This window comes from Castor canadensis, chromosome 1 (assembly GCF_047511655.1).
Source record: "Castor canadensis chromosome 1, mCasCan1.hap1v2, whole genome shotgun sequence".
NCBI classification, from domain to species: Eukaryota; Metazoa; Chordata; class Mammalia; order Rodentia; family Castoridae; genus Castor; species Castor canadensis.
This window is the reverse complement of record NC_133386.1, coordinates 186,525,927-186,549,630: the sequence shown is the minus strand read 5'-3', so window position 1 is coordinate 186,549,630 and position 23,704 is coordinate 186,525,927. Positions and strand designations below refer to the sequence as shown.

Below are 23,704 nucleotides of genomic sequence, written 5' to 3'. Positions count from 1 at the left end.
TGAGTCAGAAAAAATTACTGTTTTATGTTTATGTTGTGGCTTTTTATCAAGAATACAGAAAAATTTATTTTGAAAGCAATAAACCCAGTTGTAAGTCTTTGTTACAGACATCAAGTAAAGAGTATAGTAAAACCTATGAAACTTTTAATTCAAGTGAAAAACTCCTTTTTTGTCTTGGGCCTTCTTTAGATCCTCCCCAGACTTTTGTTAGCAATGACAAGAGGAAATGGCAGTGAAATCACAGAATTCTACCTTTTGGGATTTGTTGTCAACAAGAGTTTCACTATGTCCTCTTCATTGTATTTCTTGTGATCTACGTGTTGTCCATGATTGGTAATTCTGGAATGATCCTACTCACCAACACAGACTCCAGACTTCAAACACCCATGCACTTTTTCTTACAACATTTGGCTTTTGTTGATATCTATTACACATCTGCTATCACTCCAAACGTGCTGAAAAATCTCACAGTACAAAACAAATCAATATCATTCGGAGGATGTGTGATGCAAGTATTGGTCTATGCAACATTTGCAACCAGTGATTGTTACCTACTGGCAGCAATGGCAGTGGACCGTTATGTTGCCATCTGTAAGCCTCTTCAATATCCCATAGTCATGTCTCGAAGAATCTGCATCAGTTGGTAGCTGGCTCATATTTTGTGGGATCAATAAATGCTTCTGTACACACAGGTTTTACATTTTCACTCTCCTTCTGTAAGTCCAAAATCAATTACTTTTTCTGTGACTTTCCCATTATCACCCTTTCATGTTCCAGCATTGATATAAACATCATGTTAATTTTGATCTTTGTGGGATTTAACTTGATGTTCACTGTCTCAGTAGTTATTGTCTCTTATATGTATATTATGACCGCCATTCTAAGGATGTCTTCTACTGCTGGGAGAAAGAAAACCTTCTCCACATGTGCTTTGCACCTGACAACAGTCACCATTTTCTATGGAACCCTCTCTTACATGTACTTACAGTCTCATTCTGACAATTCCCAGGAGACTATGAAAGTGGCCTCTGTATTTTATGGTATTGTGATTCCCATGTTAAATCCTCTGATTTACAGCTTGAGAAACAAGGAGGTAAAAAATGCTGTAAAGGTCATTGGGAAAAAATACTTTAGATTTCATCCAAATTGTTAAAATCATCATGTCATAGTATCCAGTACAGATGTGTCATGCCAATTGATGCTGATGTAAGCACATCCCCAAACCCCCATCATAATTCAGTTAACAACTCTGAAGTTAAAAACATACTTAGCTCCTAAATCATGAGCTTAGGATAATTAAAACCTTATTTATTTATTTATTTGCAGGATTTGTTTTTGTTTAATAGAAGTACATACAACTCTTAGCTAATAGATATGAGCAGCACTATAGGGACAGTCAGAGAGAATATGATTAATACTAACTTTGGAGTAAGCAGAAAACCTGAAAGTCTTTTAACTAGGGAAGTAACTGAGAGTTTGAAATAGTCACCAGTGGTGTGAAACGGGGGTTCAAAACACAGCCTGGAAACAGTGGGGGTCAAAGAGAGGCATCAGGAAAAGGAATCAGGAGTACAGAAATGGAAATGGGAGATTCACAGTTGAGAGCTACCATATCTCAGGGGCTGTCCTTGAGTGCCGATGAACTGACACAGTGGCACATTTTCAGACTTCCTTCAGTGGATGGACACTGCGCAGAGTCACACAATGGCTGCATGAGACCCAGGCCGCCATTCTGCTCCAGCATCAAAAGGTGACTTAGCCAACAACCTGGTTCCAGGCCTGCTCACCCTAGTGGTAACATCCTACCCTTTTCAGGCGCTATAAATGTGCTCCATGGTGCCTTCCTGCTGATAAGGTACATTTTTTTTTTTCATTTTTCTTTTATTATTCATAAGTGCATACAAGGCTTGGTTCATTTCTCCCCCCTGCCCCCACCCCCTCCCTTACCACCCACTAGATTTCTTTTTTTTTTTTTGTGATTCAGTCTCCTTTATTTATTTATTTATTTACTTATTTATTTTTTCATTTTTCTTTTATTATTCATATGTGCATACAAGGCTTGGTTCATTTCTCACCCCTGCCCCCACCCCCTCCCTTACCACCCACTCCACCCCCTCCCTCTTCCCCCTCTCAATACCCAGCAGAAACTATTTTGCCCTTATGTCTAATTTTGTTGTAGAGAGAGTATAAGCAATAATAGGAAGACTCAAAATGGATCAAGGATCTTAATATCAGACCTCAAACTCTAAAGTTGATATAGGAAAGAGTAGGAAATACTCTGGAGTTAATAGGTATAGGTAAGAACTTTCTCAATGAAACCCCAGCAGCACAGCAACTAAGAGATAGCATAGATAAATGGGACCTCATAAAGCTAAAAAGCTTCTGTTCATCAAAAGAAATGGACTCTAAACTGAAGAGAACACCCACAGAGTGGGAGAAAATATTTGCCAACTATACATCAGACAAAGGACTGATAACCAGAATATATAGGGAACTTAAAAAACTAAATTCTCCTAAAACTAATGAACCAATAAAGAAATGGGCAAGTGAACTAAACAGAACTTTCTCAAAAGAAGAAATTCAAATGGCCAAAAAACACATGAAAAAATGCTCACCATCTCTAGCAATAAAGGAAATGCAAATTAAAACCACACTAAGATTCCACCTCACCCCTGTTAGAATAGCCATCATCAGCAACACCACCAACAACAGGTGTTGGTGAGGATGCGGGGATAAAGGAACACTCTTACACTGTTGGTGGGAATGTAAACTAGTACAACCACTCTGGAAAAAAATTTGGAGGCTACTTAAAAAGCGGGACATCGATCTACCATTTGATCCAGCAATACCACTCTTGGGGATATACCCAAAAGACTGTTACTCCAGAGGCACCTGCACATCCATGTTTATTGCAGCACTATTCACAATAGCCAAGTTATGGAAACAGCCAAGATGCTCCAGCACTGATGAATGGATTAAGAAAATGTGGTATCTATACACAATGGAATTTTATGCAGCCATGAAGAAGAACGAAATGTTATTATTCGCTGGTAAATGGATGGAATTGGAGAACATCATTCTGAGTGAGGTTAGCCTGGCCCAAAAGACCAAAAATCGTATGTTCTCCCTCATATGTGGACATTAGATCAAGGGCAAACACAACAATGGGATTGGACTTTGAGCACATGATAAAAGCGAGAGCACACAAGGGAGGGGTGAGGATAGGTAAGACACTTAAAAAACTAGCTAGCATTTGTTGCCCTTAACGCAGAGAAACTAAAGCAGATACCTTAAAGCAGCTGAGGCCAATAGGAAAAGGGGAACAGGCACTAGAGACAAGATTAGATCAAAAAGAATTAACCTAGAAGGTAACACCCATGCACAGGAAATCAATGTGAGTCAATGCCCTGTATAGCTATCCTTATCTCAACCAGCAAAAACCCTTGTTCCTTCCTATTATTGCTTATACTCTCTCTACAACAAAATTAGAAATAAGGGCAAAATAGTTTCTGCAGGGTATTGGGGGGAGAGAGGGAGTGGGAGGAGTGGGTGGTAAGGGAGGGCGTGGGGGCGGGGGGAGAAATGAACCAAGCCTTGTATGCACATATGAATAATAAAAGAAAAATGAAAAACAAAAAAAAGAAAATGTGGTATCTATACACAATGGAATTTTATGCAGCCATGAAGAAGAATGAAATGTTATCATTCGCTGGTAAATGGATAGAACTGGAGAACATCATTCTGAGTGAGGTTAGCCTGGCCCAAAAGACCAAAAATCGTATGTTCTCTCTCATATGTGGACATTAGATCAAGGGCAAACACAACAATGGGATTGGACTATGAGCACATGATAAAAGTGAGAGCACACAAGGGAGGGGTGAGGATAGGTAAGACACCTAAAAAATTAGTTAGCATTTGTTGCCTTTAACACAGAGAAACTAAAGCAGATACCTTAAAAGCAACTGAGGCCAGTGGGAAAAGGGGAACAGAAACTAGAGAAAAGGTTAGATCAAAAAGAATTAACCTAGAAGGTAACACACATGCACAGAAAATTAATGTGAGTCAGCTCCCTGTATAGCTATCCTTATCTCAACCAGCAAAAACCCTTGTTCCTTCCTATTATTGCTTATACTCTCTCTACAACAAAATTAATTAAAACCTTAAAATGTGTGACATATCCTAAAATTTTTCTGGAGATTCCTTTCCCTAGACTATCATTTGAAAACATACTTCATGTTCTTTATGGAGAAGGACTTATGTAAATTATTGAAAATATTAAGAAATGTGTATAAAACTTATAAAGTACTTTTTCAAATATATTCAACTTTTTTATAGCAGGAAAACATACTTATATATTACAATATCAAGATTTATTATATTTTCATCTCCTAAAGAAGTTCCCTAAATTGTCTTCAATGAAGTACTTTGTACATTTTGGTAAAATTATTACAAAATATCAATGTAAAATAATTACATTCATTTAAAAAGCATATTGACTTAAGCTATCCTTTCTACCCAAGTTTCACATACTTGTTACTTTTCCAGATACTTGAAAACACTTAATTCTGTTATTAGCTATCCTCTTAATTTTCCTGTAATCATTTTCTTGACTAGTATTTTCTACTTTTATCTACAGTACAGATCATCTAAAAATACATGGATCTGAAAACCTACGTAACCATTCACTTACAAAAGGCTTACTTACAAGTCACTTTTGTCCAATCTAATGGCTTTAAACTACAGAAACTCACTGGGAACTCAAATGGAGGCAGAGATCTATGAATCAATGAGCACTATCAGCAGAAAAGCTTCAGTACACATATTGCCTTTCTTGTTATAATGGCGTGAAGACAATGAAGGAAAGTATTTGTGGCTATTTTCATAGCACACTACAAAATAGTAAGCTCCTACTCAGTATAAATTGTTTTTCAGCTGACACTCTGATCCTCATATGATTCATCCTTCATTATATACATATATATATATATATATACTCAAATTTATACCTGTTAGGACAACATATTCATTATTGAATCACCAGTATTTATTAACCCTCAGGAATTTATTAAGTACTTTTCAATATTGTTTTTGAATAAGCAAACATTCATTCTATTATTCCTCCTTGAAAGAACTCTGATTTAATGAGGGAGATAATATGGTTGGAAATAGTTGTATTATATCCCGAACTAGGATATGGCTAGGGTGTCATGTGTGTTAGATTTCATTCCTGAAATGTGATCTAGAGTAAATGTCATATATTTAGGGGTGTATAGTGAAAAATCGAGTTTACCAAAATAAAAGCCTGACATTCACTCTCAGCTACTGGAAGGTGGTCTCTAAATCAATGGGACTCCCTGCTTAATAGAAGAATGGTATTTATCTGGAGGCTTGGCCACATGACAGTTCAATAAATGGACCCTTCAGAGGGGTTGGAGGGCAGAGTATGGAGCCATAAAGGATTATTCTTGAGCCTTAAGAGTTCACTTTCTTAGGTTTTGAATTTACTTTAGGCCCATCACCCCTTTCTTATTTCTGTCTCTTCTTTTCAGAGTGGGAATGGTCATCCTATGCCTGTCCTACCATTTCTCAGGTGGAGATATCCCTACTTCAAGACCCACTTGATCAGATCTTACCATCCATATTTGTACCATCATTCCACTCATGGTTTCATAGATATTGCCTGTCATGAGCAAACCATGTCAAAAACATTGACAGACATGCTTGTGTCTATCCACAGTGACAGAATTTATTGAATAAAATAAACTCACAAGCTATGTCAATTTCATTGGCTATATTTTACCAGTTACTACAATTTCATTTCATGTCCAGGATCATTGGCAAACACATGGTCCTCTATTCTAATCTTAATTATTAATACTAACTCTCAGATCAAACATTACTCCTTACACACACACACACACACACACACACACACACACACACACACGTATTACAGAATGGCTATGAAGAAGTTAAAGAAACTATGGACTTGAGAGGTGAGATACTGAAGGCACAGGTAGAGAGCTGATACAGAAACAAGGAAAAGTCTCTGTAGGGAACCAGATAAGAAGTTTTATAAACATAGGCATAGAGCTATTTAGAGTGTAGAGTTGTCAAATCAGGTCTGGTGGCAGGGAGTTTCAAATGCCAGTTTAAGGAGGGGTGTGTGTTGTGGGCTGGACAAACTACTCAAGCTGAAGCTCAGGTACAGAGGCAGAAGTCCCTCAATGTGGTAAATTTCTGGACAGAGATCATGGTGGATCAGTCAGGTAACAGGTCAATGTGCCTGCCATGTCTCAGTTTTGGGGTGCTGCTTTTTATTGGGGTGAGGAAGTTACATCTGTTGTGATTGACAAGTTCTTGTGTCTGGTGTTCCTGATATGATTTCATACGTTTATGGATATAGTTACTTATTTGCACAAATTATTTTTCGGTTGTGCCCCCATGGTGTGCTAGCAAGTGGTGATTGTTTACTTGTATAAACAAGGTGTAGAGTAATTCTATCTTGTCACTTATACTCAAAATAAAGGAACTTAGGTCAAAAGTCTACATATTATCCAGATCCAAACCTGTTTCATATTTGTAGATATTTATAAAATTTCTTTCTTAGTCAGTTTGGGTGGCTATACCACATTACTATAGACTGGGTTGTTTATAACAACAGAAATTTATGCCTGACAGATCAAGAGGTTGGAAATCTAAGTTCAGGGAGTCAGCCTGATCAGAATCTGATAAGTGTTCACTTCTGAGTTATAAACCAAAAATTTCTCATCCTACCTTCACCAGAAGATAGCAGAGAGAAAAACACAAGCTTTCTTGTGGCATTTACCTGGGCACAAATCCCATTCATTAGGTCTCCAAACCCCTTAACCTCATCTAAACCTCCATTGTCTAATATCATCTAAAAGAACCCATCATCTAATATCAGCACATTGCAAGGTAGAATTTGCACACATGAATGGAGGAGGAGGGTTGGGCCTAAAAAATTAGTCCATAACATCATAATTCTAAGAGATATTCTAATGAATTATTGAGTATGAGATTAACTATGAACACCCAAATTTGTAGACATTTAGTTTGTAGAAATGGTACTTTTGGGGCCCCTAAGCTTTTTGATGGTGTGTGAAGTGACATCCATTCTGTGAGCAAACTGTGCTGTTTGTTGAATTTCCAGAAGATAGTCTTCCCAGACAAGAGAAGGAATAAGCAGAAAGAGTAAGCTGTAGATTGAGAAAATGCAATTGCAGATGAATTATTCTCCTGGTTTATACCCTGGAAAAGTACAACTCAGTCCCACAGGGTACTCTAGTAAACTATGCAGAATATCCTTCAGAGATATAATGAGAGCAAACACTGTAACAATAAGATGAAATATAAGTCATTTCACAATATGTAAACATAAAAAATGAGCATTGTAAAAAAATAGGGCAATGAAAAGTGGTAAAATGGAAAACATTCATTTATATATGTATATACATATGCACATATACTTATATAATAAGAAAAAATTGTGTTTTTAAAATGGAAATCTAAAATAAATAATAAAAGAAATAAACGTCACAATTTTAAAATAGACAAATCAAAGTCATGGATATGTTCTAAGATGAATTTGGACAGGAAATAAAGAAATGAAAGTAGCCAGGTACCATGGCTCATGCCTTATCCTACCTACTTTGGAGGCTGAGATTGGAAGAGTTATACTTAAAGGCTAGCCCAGGCAAATAGTCTGTGAGACCCTCATCTGAAAATAACCAGAGCACAATAGACTGGAGGCATGGCTCAAATGTAGAGTGCCTGCTTTGCAAGGTAAAGCCCTGCAGTGAATTCTACACACATAAATATTCATACATGAAAATAGTGAAAGAAGCAAATTATTCTATTTAAAAAGAACAGACAATTGTAATGAAAGAATAGAAAGGTGGCACATTGATGGGATTGACTTTTTTTTTCATTTTTCTTTTATTATTCATATGTGCATACAAGGCTTGGTTCATTTCTCCCCCCTGCCCCCACCCCTTCCCTTACCACCCACTCCACCCCCTCCCTCTCCCACCCCTCAATACCCAGCAGAAACTATTTTGCCCTTATTTCTAATTTTGTTGTAGAGAGAGTATAAGCAATAATAGGAAGGAACAAGGGTTTTTGCTGGCTGAGATAAGGATAGCTATACAGGGCATTGACTCACATTGATCTCCTGTGTGTGGGTGTTACCTTCTAGGTTAATTCTTTTTGATCTAACCTTTTCTCTAGTACCTGTTCCCCTTTTCCTACTGGCTTCAGTTGCTTTTAAGGTATCTGCTTTAGTTTCTCTGCGTTAAGGGCAACAAATGCTAGCTAGTTTTTTAGGTGTCTTACCTATCCTCACCCCTCCCTTGTGTGCTCTCGCTTTTATCATGTGCTCATAGTCCAATCCCATTGTTGTGTTTGTCCTTGATCTAATGTCCACATATGAGGGAGAACATACGATTTTTGGTCTTTTGGGCCAGGCTAACCTCACTCAGAATGGGAATGCATACTTGTCAATGTTCACAAAAGTCTCATAAGGGAAATCCTTGACATTTCCATTTGCAGCTAACGTATACCATTTCATCAGTAATGTCATTGGAAAGATGTGTCTTAAAACACTAACTTGACAAATACCTCCAGAATCTTAATTAATATACACATGAAGTAAATCTAAAAATAACTGGACTGGCAGAGTGGCTCATGTGGTAAAGCTCCTGCCTAGCAAGCATGAAGCCCTGAGTTCAAACTCCAGTGCCACCAAAAGAAAAAAGCCTAACCTGCTATGTTTGAAAAGCTTCTGGAAGATAATTTGGACATCACTCAGAACAATAAAAATCTAAGGCACTGCCATGTTCACAACTGGGAATCCAGCATTGTAGCAGTGTGAGTAGCACGAATGGAATCTTCTGTTGTACATTGATTGTACACAGCAATAAAAATGTCTCTGGTATAATTATTAAATATCTATGCTTTTTTAAATTCACTCATACAGCACTGTAAACTCTTAATTTAAACTTCACAGTTATTGTAAGTCCAGTGTGTGAATTATGAATAAATCAATGACAAAGTGATTTTCTAACTTAAAATGTTCATTAATTTGTGTAATATAAGGATGTCTTACATATCTCTGACCACATATACCTTACTTAATCAGCAGTTGCTTTTGAAAATATTCCTTATTGCTCTTTTAACATCTTTATTCCTCAGGCTATAAATGAAAGGGTTTAACATAGGACTCACAAAGATATAAAAAACAGCAACAATTTTCCCCTGTTCTACAGATGTCTCAGAAGGGGGCCTCAGGTACATGCACAACAGTGTCCCATAAAAGATGGTGACAGCCGTCAGGTGGGACCCACAGGTAGAGAAGGCCTTGCGCCTCCCCTTAGCAGAGCGCATGTGCAGAATCGTGATGAAGATGAAGGTGTAGGAGATGAGGATGATGGTGAGAGAACAGGTGAGGTTGGATCCAGCCACCACAAACATGGCTGTTTCTTTGACATAGGTGTCAGAGCAAGCAAGAACCATGAGAGGTGGGTCTGCACAATAAAAGTGATTGATCTCATTAGGTCCACAGAAGGACAAACGAAGCATCAGGATGGTCTGTGCTAGGCCATTTGCAAATCCATAAATATAAGGAGCACCAACAAGAGAGATGTAGGCACATCTGGACATTTTGCTACTGTATAACAGAGGCTTTCAGATGGCCATATAGTGGTCATAAGCCATCACTGCAAGCATATAATAATCTGTGATCACCAGGGCAATGAAAAAGTTGAATTGTATGAAGCACCCAATAAAGGAAATGATTTTTCTTTTGGATAAGAAATTCACCAGCATCTGAGGAGTGACTGTGGTAGCATAGCAAAGATCCACAAAGGAGAGATGACTGAGAAAGAAGTACATGGGGATATGAAGCTTTGAGTCACTTCTGATTAAGAGAATCATGCTCACATTGCCAATTACAGTGATGAGGTAGATGACTAGGAACACCGCAAAAAGTATAGGTTGCAAGTCTGCTTAAGCTGTCAATCCCAGGAGATAAACTCAGTCACCAATGTGTAGTTTTTCTTTAACATATGTTTGTTGACCTCAAATAAATCCTAAAGAAAGGGAAATAAAATGCATCTGACTTTTCTCATCCATTCATAAACCCCATCATGTTATCTGATATTTTCTTCACCTCTTTCAGAATTGTAAATACATGTGGCATGAGGTAGTAAGCATGTGATTGGTGTTTAAGCACCTAAATTAGTATAGAGTTTCATGTGTGTCTGTGCGTGTTTGCGTGCAAGCAGTCAGGAGTCATCTTTTCCAATGTTTTATGCTATTCTCTCTCATTCTTTTCTTGTTTGAAGAGCTTTTATCTTTTAACAATTCTTTATTATATTTGTTTAAATTTCTTTCAGTATATGTATATAATCATTGCTTTTGAAAATATAATCCTTTATTTTATAAACATCTTTGGATGCAGTTTCTAAAGTGTCAGTCATTGTAACTTATGTTTGTTTTCCACAGTTAAAAGAACTTAATAACTGAAATTGGGGTATGGTGCATATTTTTATAAAAATAATATTTCTCTCTTTTTTTGATGGTTTTGGGTTTTGAATCCGGGTTCGTGCCCTACCACTTGAATCACTTCCTCAGCCTTTTTTGATTTCGTTATTTTTTGGATAGGTTCTCACGTTTTTTCATGGGGTCTGCCTTGGACCACAATCCTCCTGCCTACATTTATCATGTAGTTGTAATTAAAGAGTGGCCACCACGCCCACCTTATGGGTTGAGTTGGGGTCTGGTTAACATTTTTGCCTAGACTGACCTCTAACCATGAGTGATTCTTCTAATCTCCACCTCTCAAGTGACTGGAATTACAGCCTTTTACCACTATGGCCAGTCCAAAACTAGGATCCCTTTGCCTTCCCTTCTGATGCCAGAATCTTTTTAATGCTATTCCTTGACTCTGTTACCTATGTTCATTTTCCTTACTCTACTTCCAAGACAGGTAGCAATCATACCAAGAAACTTTTTCTTCACTTTTAAGAACTAGATCAGGAAGTCATTTGTTTTATATAATTTTGTCCCAATGGACAGATAATTTTGTGGGAGAGGCAAAATAATTCTTACTTCTTTTATTTATGTACGATTAATGTATAAATAATATGCATATTTGTTTTATACAGCTATATGCATATGTACATTTGTATCATTAAGTATTCATAAGAGGGCAGCATTTAAGGCACAACACAGTGCACCAGAAGACTCTGGTGTGATGGCAGTTGGGCAGTAAATGAAAAGAAGATTGAGAAATGCATGCTCAGAGCTAATGATTTTGCTGTAAATTTATCTCATTCTAAGTCTTGTTATTTTTTAATGTTATAGCATAAATTCAATAGAGGTTCCATAAAACATGAAACATAAGTTCTATGATCCCTAGTGAAATAATAATCTTATTAATTACATAAATGACTTAGTACTTACGTCATGAAGTGTGTCTCTCAACCTTTGGGCAGAATAAATTGTTATTGAGACCATCATGGGAAATTGACATCTCCCTTCAATGGCTTATACCCACTTATGAGGTTACATGATACTGACTTTTTTGGTGGGAACTATAATATGAATAATGGAAAAATGGTCATTTTGTGAGGCACTTTATAAAGTCAATCTTCAAGGGTTCTTTCCCAATACATTTTCACACTCTGCACATGAAGACAAAGAAATCATTTGCTATGGTAATAAGACACTAACCCAGTCAGCTAATAAATTCTAATTACTTCATGTGTTTAAGTTCAGAAGTTCCAAATGGACTTTAACATATTGATTGCTAAGTAGGCTAGCAATCGCTGGCAGGATTTGTGGTTGCTAGAATGCTTTTGGTGGGATTTTGGGTGATGTATTTGCTAAGCAAATGCTCTACCACTCGAGCCACACTCCCAGACTTTTTTGCTGTTAGCTTATTTTTCATAAAATTCTCAAAATTTTTCCCTGGTCATTCTCAGATCACTACCCTCCTACTTCTACTTTCTCAGTAGCTGGGATTACAGGCATGAATCACCTTGCCTGCCTTTGTTTTGACAAAAGATCTCCAAAGCTGTGGGTAAATAAGATAATGCAAACAATGAGAATTCCAAATAATTTGATTCAGTATTTTTTGACAATATCTTGCCTTTTAAGAAAAACAACACAACATCCTACATGCATTAAGCCATGAAATCTCAGAGAAGTATTTTCAAGGTATAAAAGTGGCTCTAAGTCATACTAGCTTTTGTACTCTTAAAACTGTACCATGAAGTTTTGTCATTGAAATGATTCCTGGCATGGCACAGTCCCCAAAATGTCTGAACCATGCTGGCTTTAACAAGGCTAGTGTCTCCTTCACTTGTAGTCATGGACAACTTGAAAAAATAATATATGGAATGCACCTTCATAAAGTCTATTTCAATTAATTTAGATAAATAATGCTGATTATAAACCTGGAAGTGGCCATTTCCCAACCAAGGTAATGATATGACAAAATGCTTAGAGTTATAAAACAGGATTTTGAGCTCAAATCATACAAATATAGAATTTTAAAAGATGTTAAAATCACCATAAGAAGGGGACTATGGAGAAGGAATAAAATATAGATGAACCAGTTTAGTTTGTAATACAGATATCCATGGAAATGTCCCAATGAAACTCTATATAATTATCTTAAAAAATGGAGGGCTGAACAGGTCTTGTCTGGGGGCTTGATATCAGTAGGAGGGGAGAAGAAGTGAGGTAAGGGTGTGGGAGAATGAATATAGTGCAAATACTATGTACACATGCATGTAAATGGATAAATGAGACTTGCTGAAACTATTTCAAGAATGGGGGGATGGGAGGACAAAGAATGATGGAGGGGATTAGTTCAAGTATAATATATTTGATATATTGTAAAAAACTCTTATAAAAACCGCAATGTATCTCTACCCAACACAACAATTAAAAAATCATAAAGATTGATAATATCTCCAAATATTTTTCTTCTCTTCTTATGGAGCAAGTAACAGTAAGCATACATGGCTAATTACTGAGTCAAGAGTGTAACAGTTTCTGGTTCCCTGAAGTCCTACTTTTTGGGTGGAAATTACAGTTTCTGTAGTTACTATGTGTGTGACTTGGGAAAATTATTAATGTCTATGTGTCTTAATTTTCCCATTTGTAAAATTTAGGTAATAATAAAAACTGCTTCCATGCAAGGAAGTTAATTCAGGGAAATTCTTAATAATATTTTATATATTTCTCAGGTAGTGAGTACTTAAAAAGTTGCAGCCACTTGAGTTATGCAGATTTACACTACAATAAGATTTAGCATGGAAGCATGTGTGTGCCTTATGGACAAGGATATTGCAACTAATCTGTGATTCTAGACACAGCAGCATTTAGATGAATGCCTTGCCAGTTGTAAGCAGTCAATTTTTGTCAATGGAATTATATTCACTCAAATCCAGCACCCTCTCCATTGTGTAAAAATCACTCCACTAGACATCTATTTGTAAGTACCTTGTTCTGAGAAAAATAATGGCATTTTAACAGAGGCATTTACTAATTCATCAGTTTAGGGTTCTGCTCACTTTAGTTTTATCAACTGAAATATTTATTCCTGGATTTAATCTAAAAAGAGCTCTCATTAATCCTACCTGAGACAGGAGAGTGACTTCGGAAGGACATCAGTGTGAAGAGCCTGAAGAGACCATAACAGAATTGTTTAATAGGCACCAAATCCCTAAGGAAGTTATTTAGATTATGAAGAGTCACTGTATTACCAGTCTTAAAACACTGAAGTCATTGAGGACATGAGTTTTTACCACATCCCACAACCATCAGGGAATCAAATCTCTCAAGCACGATGAAGCCATGGGACTCATTATTTATTTTATGTTAAACATCTTACTACATTTGGATTTGATGAGATACTAAATTCTTCTACTTACAACCTAACACAGAACAGCCCATGACTTAGGGAAAAAGTTTTGGAGTCTGAAAACTACTGGAAGATAAATTTTTATAAACTTTGGCTAATTTTTTTATCAATTTTGAATTCTATACCTTTATCGTTTTAATAGAAATAGTAACACATAGATAAAAGAACACTGTATCTTTATAACAGTATGAGTAAGCTGGAGATTCTTCATTTGACAGACTATTCCCACCCCCAGGTACTCTTTTTTTCCACATAGGTTCATTCGTCTACTTGGAGTTATAGACTTCACAATATAATTCCTGTGATGTTTAGTTTAATGCACACTTTGGCTAATGGGAAGAATGAAGAAAAGGACAGGGTAGGGACCAAACAGAAGTAGCCCCATTTCTTTCTCATTCCCTTCTTATTTCAACTGAATATGCTGTGGTTGTATCCATCCACAGAAAGGACCTTCCATGGTACTTCATGGGGAAGAAGTTGGCCAGGGATTTTTCTTCTGGCTCCAGTTCTCACTGGGCTGTGGCATCACTAGTCACTGTCTTTGCACCCTCACACCTCTAGTGAAAATTGTTTTCTACCAGTAGCCTATGGCACTTCAACTTCCATGAATATCTTTAATCTTGCTGTATGCTCCTTTTTTCATTATATTCCTTTAAGCTTCCTGAGAAGCATTTTCTTTTATGCAGCATCTGAAACCCAGGCTAGAATGGCACTCAACTAATGTTGCAGTAGATGTAATTTCAGTCATAATAATAATCATTAAAATTCTGAGATATTTATGGGTCATTTTGGCACTGAAATGGGCCATTGAATAACCCTCTTTCTGGATCCTGAATCAATTGAGGGCTACATATATAAGTCAAATGGTATCATTACTGGCAGCATTTCAGTTAAATCTGAGTTTGACCATATTGTTTAGGCATGTTTTTCTGCTCCTTTCCTCTGAATTAATATATTGTAAATACAGTAGAGTAATTGCTTTTTCTCTCTTTCCCTTTCCACAACTGGCTTCGGTATTCATGTCAATCTCAGAGGAATATAGTAAATTTTGTATTCACAACCTGGTATCTTTATTAAATCTTTTTCAAAATATCACCAGATAGATTCGCTGCTGAATTCTACCAGACCTTTGCTTCTCAAACTATTCCACAAAATACAAAGGAAAACAACACTTTTAAACTCATTCATAATGGCAGAACTACCCTGACATCAAAACCACATAAAGACACATCAAAAAAGGAAAACTACAGGCCATTTTCCCTATTTAAGATAGAGGCAAAACCCCTCAGTAAAACACTTGCAAACTAAATTTTAAAAACACATTAAAATATCGTACATCATGGCCAAGTTGACTTCATTCCAATAATGAAAGAATGGTTTGATATATGCAAATCAGTTAATGTAATACAGCATATAAAAAATCTGAGCTTAACAATATGGTTCCAGCATGCTTTTCGACTCCTTTCCTCTGAAGAGTAATGGGTGAACTCTTGCCCTTCTTTCCCTTTCCAGTGTAATTTCCAACCTTAGTAACCATACCTATAACAGAGGAGAAAAGGATGCTTTCAATTAATACTTAAACATGTTTAATAACTCTTTTAATCAATTTGCCTATCTCTTTGAACCCTACTAAGGCAGGCACAAGTCAAAAGTCAAGAGAAATTTTCCAAGTACTCTTAAACCATTCTCTCTAAAGTCACATAGTCCTCTGTTTTAAACCTTTTCTTGTTCTTTGTACTCCTTTGCAACTGCTTATGTTTTCCAGAAATGTCTGAGTCACTTTGGTTTATTTCCTACCCCAGCCTATGCTAAATATCATCTCCACAACTTTTTAAAATACCTCAATAATGAAATTTTCTTACAATCAAACAAAGAAGAAAGAAATTTCCACAGTGGCACAGAACTTCTAAGCAGATATTAGCAACACATTTGAAAATATTGGAAAAGACTTTATCTTAAAATTCTACAGAATTTTACTGATTATTTTCCTTACTAAAATTGTAATTTTAGGAGTGCAGTAAGTGGAATTACACTGCACAAGAATAATAATTCATGATTCTCGAAACTTTATTTATCCAATAAATAAGGATGGGGTTCTCAACCCCATCCTTTTGGCATGAAAAATATAATCAAGTGCCCCCAACAGTCTTCTCCATAGGAAAAATTGTACACATATCTTTCAAATCCACAAATTTTTATAACTTTTAAAATGTAATTATGCATAAGTGTATTTACTCATTTCATATCTTAATAAATTCCTATTGTTTGGGGTGGTCTCCAGAGTCAGTGTAGGAAAACATTTTAATGCAAGTCCAGCACTTGCAATGTCTTTGAAAAAAATAATTTGTTTCCTCTGAGTTCGTTTTTTAATCTGTAAGAAACAGACTCTACTATCTGTACCCAGTAACATTATAAGTGCTGGACTTTGATCTTGTCAGTGAATATGGCTATCTATTATTACATAGCTAGTGCTTTAGCTGTTGCTGTCAAATAACACTCATGTCATGATAAGAGCTGTCACCCAAAGTTGCAAATCTATGCAATCTATCACTAATGTACAGAGAATGTGAAAGCATAGCTTATAAACTCCTGTAATTCTTTGATTTTCCATAGGAAGAACAACAGTAATTGGAAACAGGAATTACAGGAAAAAATTACAGCAAGAAAATAGTCCATCCAGCTGGGGAGAGAGTTTACAAATTAGATTTAAAAGATTTGCTGTTGTTGTTTTTTATAATAAATATTCTATAAACCAATCAATATGTATGCCTATCCTGAATTTAGAAAAGCCATAGATATTATCAACTAATGAAAACATGTTGAGTTTACAATGTTGAAGTTGACTATAGAAAACTTTTGCAAAGTTATCAGTAGTATAAAGTTGGTGTACAAATTCAATTAAAAGTTCTACAATTCAGACTCAAAGTATAAAATTTAACATAATTCATTACTTTACGTGAGGAAATATAACTTTTTAAACAACTTTTAGAACACAGAACATATTTAATGAAGATTTGGCTACAGCTTGACTGTATGACTAAATGTTACGAAATTAAGAGATAATTGTAACATTACAGTAAAACCTTCAACAATTTGAAAATCATATTCAGAATGACAATATGAAAAATATATGCAGAATTTTTCCCTACTTTTACAAGCACTTTTGTTTATACCTTGTATGTTGGTAACTTGTATATGAATATTTGTCTTGTTTCTAATATTTTAGAAAAATATGATAACTGAATACTTTTAATTATTGCATTCTTGTGTATGTGTGTCAAGACATAATTACATATTATGTGGGTAAGTAAACTCTGAATTTCCTTTAAATTCATGCTTTCAACTTGGAAGAGTCAGTGATTTAAATAATCTCAAAAAATGATATGACAAGTTCATAAACAAGGGACTGCTTGGTTCCACCAGTGAGTGGGAGGCGTGGAGAAGGAGTAACAGGGAATACTATACGTATACCGTATATATTTATATGTATGTAAATAGAACAATGAAATTCACCTAAAACTGTAAAAAAGAAGAGGGGGAGAAAGTTAAGAAAGAGTAATATATATAGGGTGACTTTGATCAAAGTACATTATATGTATGTTATAAATATCACAATGAAACTTCTTTAGACAGTTTTAAATGAAACCTCTTTAGACAATTTTAAAAGGAGAGAAGTAAAGGATGCATTGATTGATTTTTCTCTTTAGGCACAGTTCCAGCCATTTATAGATCAACTTTCTTCTCCTTCTGTGTCCTAGGAGGACTTATTTAGTGTATAAAAAGGTTTAGATCTTCATTCATTTTTCTTATACTGCTCTCTAGTCTCTAATCTATCCAGCTCCTATTTGTTCCACTGACATCCAACAGACATCTCAAAGTCATTTCTCAATATTTCCCAGACTTAACCTGCTAATATTCCTGGCTGACCCACCTACAACTTGGTCCTCACAGAGCTTATAGATCTCTTTTAGATCTCCCGTTTGGTCTCTTCTAAGCTGGCCTAGAAGGTCTACAATGCAGGACATAACTTCACTGAATAACATGTCCCATTCATGAACCCTTACCTAATCTCATACTCCCAAATAAAATTTGGTAATATGGAAATACGAGTACCAACCATGACATGTAGAAAGTAGGGGAATAGTGATCCAAACACAAGTAGGAACTATTTAAAAATAAGCTGAGTCCAAAGTTCGCTTTGTTTACCCAAGAAGTTGATAAAGGCAAGGAGATCGGGACAGCTTGTCTTTAAAAGATCTTCTAAGGCCTTAAATTGTCTTTTGTTCTTTCTTCTCCACTCATGCTAGAGGACAGTTGTTGGGTTTTTATTTCTATTTTCTCTTTGTTATAATCTACAGGTTTTATTCAAGCATTAACGGGAAATGAAGTTCAGGTGAGGAAGACTGTCTCAGTCCTGTGAAAGAGTACTATGATGTTGTTATTCATAATAGTACTTTTATGGTCTGACCCCAAAATGTTACCACTTTTCTCTGCTTTCAAATATAACCTTAGAGGAAGTGTTATGTGGACTGATATATCTCTTGAATGACACATCTTTGTGCAAATGATGTGTGCTAATAGTCTGTGCTTATGTCTGAATACACTAACTAGTAGTGGAACTAATTTTATTTAAAGTAATTATTAGATATACACAAAAGAATGTGACACAGGTTACTCCAGAGGCATCTGCACACTCATGCTTATTACAGCACTGTTCACAATAGCCAAGTTATGGAAACAGCCAAGATGTTCCACCACTGACGAATGGATTAAGAAAATGTGGTATCTATACACAATGGAATTCTATGCAGCCATGAAGAAGAACTAAATGTTATCATTCGCCAGTAAATGGATGGAATTGGAGAACATCATTCTGAGTGAGGTTAGCCTGGCCCAAAAGACCAAAAATCGTATATTCTCCCTCATATGCGGACATTAGATCAAGAGCAAACACAACAATAGGATTGGACTTTGAGCACATGATAAAAGTGAGATCACACAAGGGAGGGGTGAGGATAGGTAAAACACCCCAAAAATTAGCATTTGTTGCCCTTAACACAGAGAAACTAAAAGCAGATACCTTAAAAGCAACTGAGGCCAATAGGAAAAGGGGATCAGGAGCTACAGAAAAGGTTAGATCAAAAAGAATTAAACTAGAAAGTAACACACATGCACAGGAAATTAATGTGAGTCAATGCCCTGTATAGCTATCCTTATCTCAACCAGCAAAAACCCTTGTTCCTTCCTATTATTGCTTATAGTCTCTCTACAACAAAATTAGAAATAAGGGGAAAATAGTTTCTGCTGGGTATTGAGGGGGTGGGGGGGAGAGGGATGGGGTGGAGTGGGTGGTAAGGGAGGGGGTGGGGGCAGGGGGGAGAAATGAACCAAGCCTTGTATGCACATATGAATAATAAAAGAAAAAAAAATTAAAAAAACAAACAAACAAAAAGACATGAAAGTAAAAGGGGGACTATTTGGAGAGGGAGACTATTTGGTGGGGTCCAGAGGGAGGACAAGGGGAACAGGAAAGGGTGGTAAGGGAAGTATAATGAAAGCACACTTTATACATGTCTAAAAATGTAATAATGAAACCCATTATGTTGTACAGTAAAAATGCAATTAAAAATTGTTGCTAAAGATGTGACTTTTGTAAATACCTCCAGAGGGAGACCTTAATTTCATCCCATGGTGATTTCTTCACAATTCTTCAGAGATGAGTCTCCCAGGGTTACCTCTTCAGATATAAATTCTCTCATTTTGTGAACTTCCAGTCAGGATCAGAAATCAATGCCACAGGTAAGTCTGACAGTCCTGACAATCAACAACTCATAAGAGATAGTGCTTGATTTCTTGTTTCCTCGAAATTAATGGTAACCATACAAATTGCCATATGAATACAAAAACACAGATATACAGACCCATACTCTCTCTGACAAAGACAAAAAGGTGACTACTGATACATCAGGTCTGTCAGTCCCTATAACCATTCCTGACCTTAGTTACAACTCTGTTATCCACGCTACCACTAAAATTCAGAGTATTCTTACATGTTGATTGCTAGCCAGTTCTTAGAATTCAAACTTGTTTGCCTTCTCCAAACCTAGAGCTTTAAAATTTGGTTCAAGAGGATATATTTTGACACTACCTGTCTTTAAGGATTTCATACAGTTACTACTAATTAAAAAACGTGTCAAGAGATTTAAATAAAAACAAGTGTAAGAAAAAGAGTGAGAAGGAAAAAAGCTAAATGGAAAATAGCAATATTGCATATTCACTATGATTCAGGCATTTCTCCAGGTTCTGGGGACATAGTACAGATAGCATTCCTGTTCTCATGTGGCTAATGTTCAAATGCAGGAGGGCAGTCAAAAACATAAATAGATAATAGTTTCAGAAGTTGTAAGTAGTGTGAGAAAAAATAAATCATGGTTCCTGAGAAAGAGTTATCTATAATAGAGCTTATTTGGACAAGTGCCAAGGCAATGTCTATCAGAAGAAATGTTATAACAAGAGAGAGCTAAGTAAATTGATGAAATGCATCAGAAGAAGCCTCATCTATGTTAAAGACCCTGTGGAGTATTTGACCTTGACTGAGTAGAACATTATGATTGTGAGAAATGCAATGTTGCATGTAGGAAGCCAAAATTACCTTGATCTACCTTAGACCATTAAGAAAAATAGTCACTTACTTTTAAGCTTTGTATCTTACCTAACATTGTTCTAATTATTAGCAATCTCTAAGTGTATTGTTAAGCTTAGCAGTCTTCTAATTCCACCAGTCCTAACGTCTGAGAATGATAGGAAAGATTTTTGTACTTTGATGTAGACTGCCTACTTACTGTTCTTACCCATGTATTTAAAAAAAAATACCCAAATGATCAGTTATTGGTTTAAAACACAGGAGTTGAAATTAACAGAGTCCAAGGAATCAGGAGATATTCATTGCTACTGGAGAGTAAATAAAGAATTAGGAAGAAATAGAATCTGAATATATGTAGAGTATGTATGCCTGTGAACGGAGCCAGCAGTGGGACCGTGCCTGTGTGATTTGGCATCTGGCCTTGTGAGAAAGCTCTAAGGAACTGAGGCAAAGATGTACAGAAAAACAACAGTGCTCAAGGTTCCCCAGATGGCTTCATGTCCTTCAGATGTAAATAAGAAGGTTATGCTGACCATGTGCTTCTCCTGCTTCTATGTTCCCATTTTTAAAAAAAGACATAAAAAAAGAGTTAATTCTGACTGTGCTTCCCTGTACTAATTTAACCTTGACACATAACACTTGGCATGCTTTTTCTGACCAAATGGTCTCTGTGTAAAAGGAGTTTATAAAAGCAATGGTATGCTTCATTAAAGTGGCTATTGAGCAGGACTCAGTAGTGTCCTCTTCTTTTACGGATCTGGTCAACCATGTCCCGCCAGTAAACGGCTTACCCAGTAGACTCTCACAAAATATGTAGTTCCCCCATTTACAGAAGGTTTACTTTGATGACAATGGAAAAATCAGACTATGAATCATCACCTATTGGCCTCATTCCCTGATCTAATTATAGCAACATCCATGTGTGAGGATCAGAGGTCCATTGCCTTATAGGGGCTCCATGTGTAAAGTTAAATCTCTTGTGTATTAGCACAGTGAGGTGCAAGCACTTTCAAATCTCCTGTATTCCCTGCTTTAATCAACATCACAAAGCACTTGAAGGCATGTACTGAAATCTTTCCATCTCTTGGGGAGACACCCTATATAACTCTCTTTTCAAAACCAGTTTTTTTAGTAATCGTTGACTTGGGACATTATTGGATTACACAAAAATTCTATCACTTCTTTTGTATGAAACAATTTTCCTTGTTTTGTTAGAGAAAACGAAGATGACGATAGATTCCAAACACAATGGCACTGAGGCAACTGAGTTTATTCTGCTGGGACTAACCACCCACGCAAAGCTTCAGCCCATCCTTTTTGTGGTGTTTCTCCTGATTTATCTCATTACCCTGACCAGGAACTTTGGGATGATTTTACTAATCAGATTCACACCCTGGCTGCAAACCCCCATGTATTTTTTCCTTACCCGTTTAGCATGTGTGGATGTTTTTTATTCAACTAATGTCTCTCCTCAGATGCTTGTTAATTTCTTATCTGAAAAGAAGACCATTTCTTACATTGGATATCTGGCCCAGTGTTTTGTTTTCGTGACTCTGCTCCTTACTGAGTATTACATGCTTGGTGCCATGGCTTATGACCGGTACATGGCAATTTGTAACCCCTTACATTACAACAGCAAAATGTCTAGGCCAGTTTGCATCTGCCTGGTCACTTTTCCCTACCTCTGGGGCTCTATGGTAGGAACAATGCAGGTAATACTGACTTCTCGCTTGTCCTTTTGTGGACCTAACACCATCAACCATTTCTTCTGTTCTGACCCACCGCTGTTAATGCTGACATGTTCTGACACTTACATAAAGCAAACCGCCCTGTTTGTTTCCACAGAGATCAATCTCACAGGTTCTCTGCTCATTACCCTCACCTCCTATATTTTCATCTTCATCACCATTTTGAGGATCCGTTCCAGTGAAGGACAACGCAAAGCCTTCTCCACCTGTGGCTCTCACCTGACAGCAGTCCCTATGTTTTATGGCTCCCTCTTTTGTATGTATCTGAGACCAGCAAATGAGCAGTCTGTTGAGCAAGGGAAAATTGTGTCAGTGTTTTGTATTTTTGTGAGTCCCATGCTGAATCCATTCATCTACAGCTTGAGAAACAATGATGTAAAACAGGCTTTGAGATAACTGTTTACGACCTACCTTGGTAAAATGGAGAAAAATTCAATGCCTACAGTCTCCCAATAGAAATGTCTTTAAAAAATTAAAAAGTTTCTCTTATTTGTTCTACCTGAATGCAATTCTCTGGAATAAATATAATATATTTTTGTATATGCATAGTTAGGAATCAAGGGGGAGTCTAGTGGAAATAATGAATGTGAACATTGCTGGAAATGATTATTGATAGGAAACACAATGGCAGACATCATCTCTTCAGGATTAAGAGGGGTCATGTGTTTTGTCACACTCAATAATTCTTTTCTACCTGATTCCTTAGCAGATAGACTCTTCCATTCACTTCCCAAGTAATCAATACCAAACCTCTCTGAAAAACTCATGTGAACAAGTTGAAGTGATTTACAAGATATTTTATGCATAAGATATGATTTCCGTTCATGGGATATGTTGCAGTTTCTTTTAATAAAAGGTGATTATCTCTTAAAAGAAAGAAATATTTCTAATTTCAGATGCTCTTCTCACTTTAGTTTTGTTCAACTTTTGTTTTCATTTATCTTGAATTTAAAACCATACATGTCTTATTATTTCAACAAGATATGCCAAATCTCACATATTTTAAGGCCCTATGATTTGTTTCATTAATATCCTTTAAGCAGACTACCTTCTTATGATAAATCTTCTGATTAATCACTATCCTTTTATTTACATGTGATTTATATAATTTTGTCCCTAGAAATTACTAGTAATTGCTAGTTATGTAATTTTTCTATCTATCTACCAACAAATTATTTTAATAGCAATATGTGTGAAAACTTGGTTTGAGTGTTTTCCAGCTAAATTACAGCATAAGTGTGTCCCAGATTATATGAAAATATTTTAAATTAGCTTTTTAAAAGTGCATTATCAAACTTAACATTGATAAAAGACATTTTGATATATAACTTACTTTTAATACTTAGCTAACATTTTACC

General features: G+C 36.2%; 1 protein-coding gene and 2 pseudogenes across 1 annotated transcript; 2 read left to right on the top strand and 1 right to left on the bottom strand.

Annotated features, from left to right (window-relative positions):
• Positions 1–213: 213 nt before the first annotated feature.
• LOC109676819 (putative olfactory receptor 5AK3) lies at positions 214–1,153 on the top strand (annotated as a pseudogene).
• Positions 1,154–9,156: 8,003 nt separating this feature from the next.
• Positions 9,157–10,085, bottom strand: LOC109676820 (olfactory receptor 5M5-like; annotated as a pseudogene).
• Positions 10,086–14,258: 4,173 nt separating this feature from the next.
• Positions 14,259–22,741, top strand: LOC109681093 (olfactory receptor 5M5-like). Its single transcript, XM_020155663.2, has 2 exons — positions 14,259–14,282; positions 21,857–22,741. Exons 1-2 carry the CDS (start codon positions 14,259–14,261, stop codon positions 22,739–22,741), a joined length of 909 nt encoding a protein of 302 aa, XP_020011252.1.
• Positions 22,742–23,704: the final 963 nt, after the last annotated feature.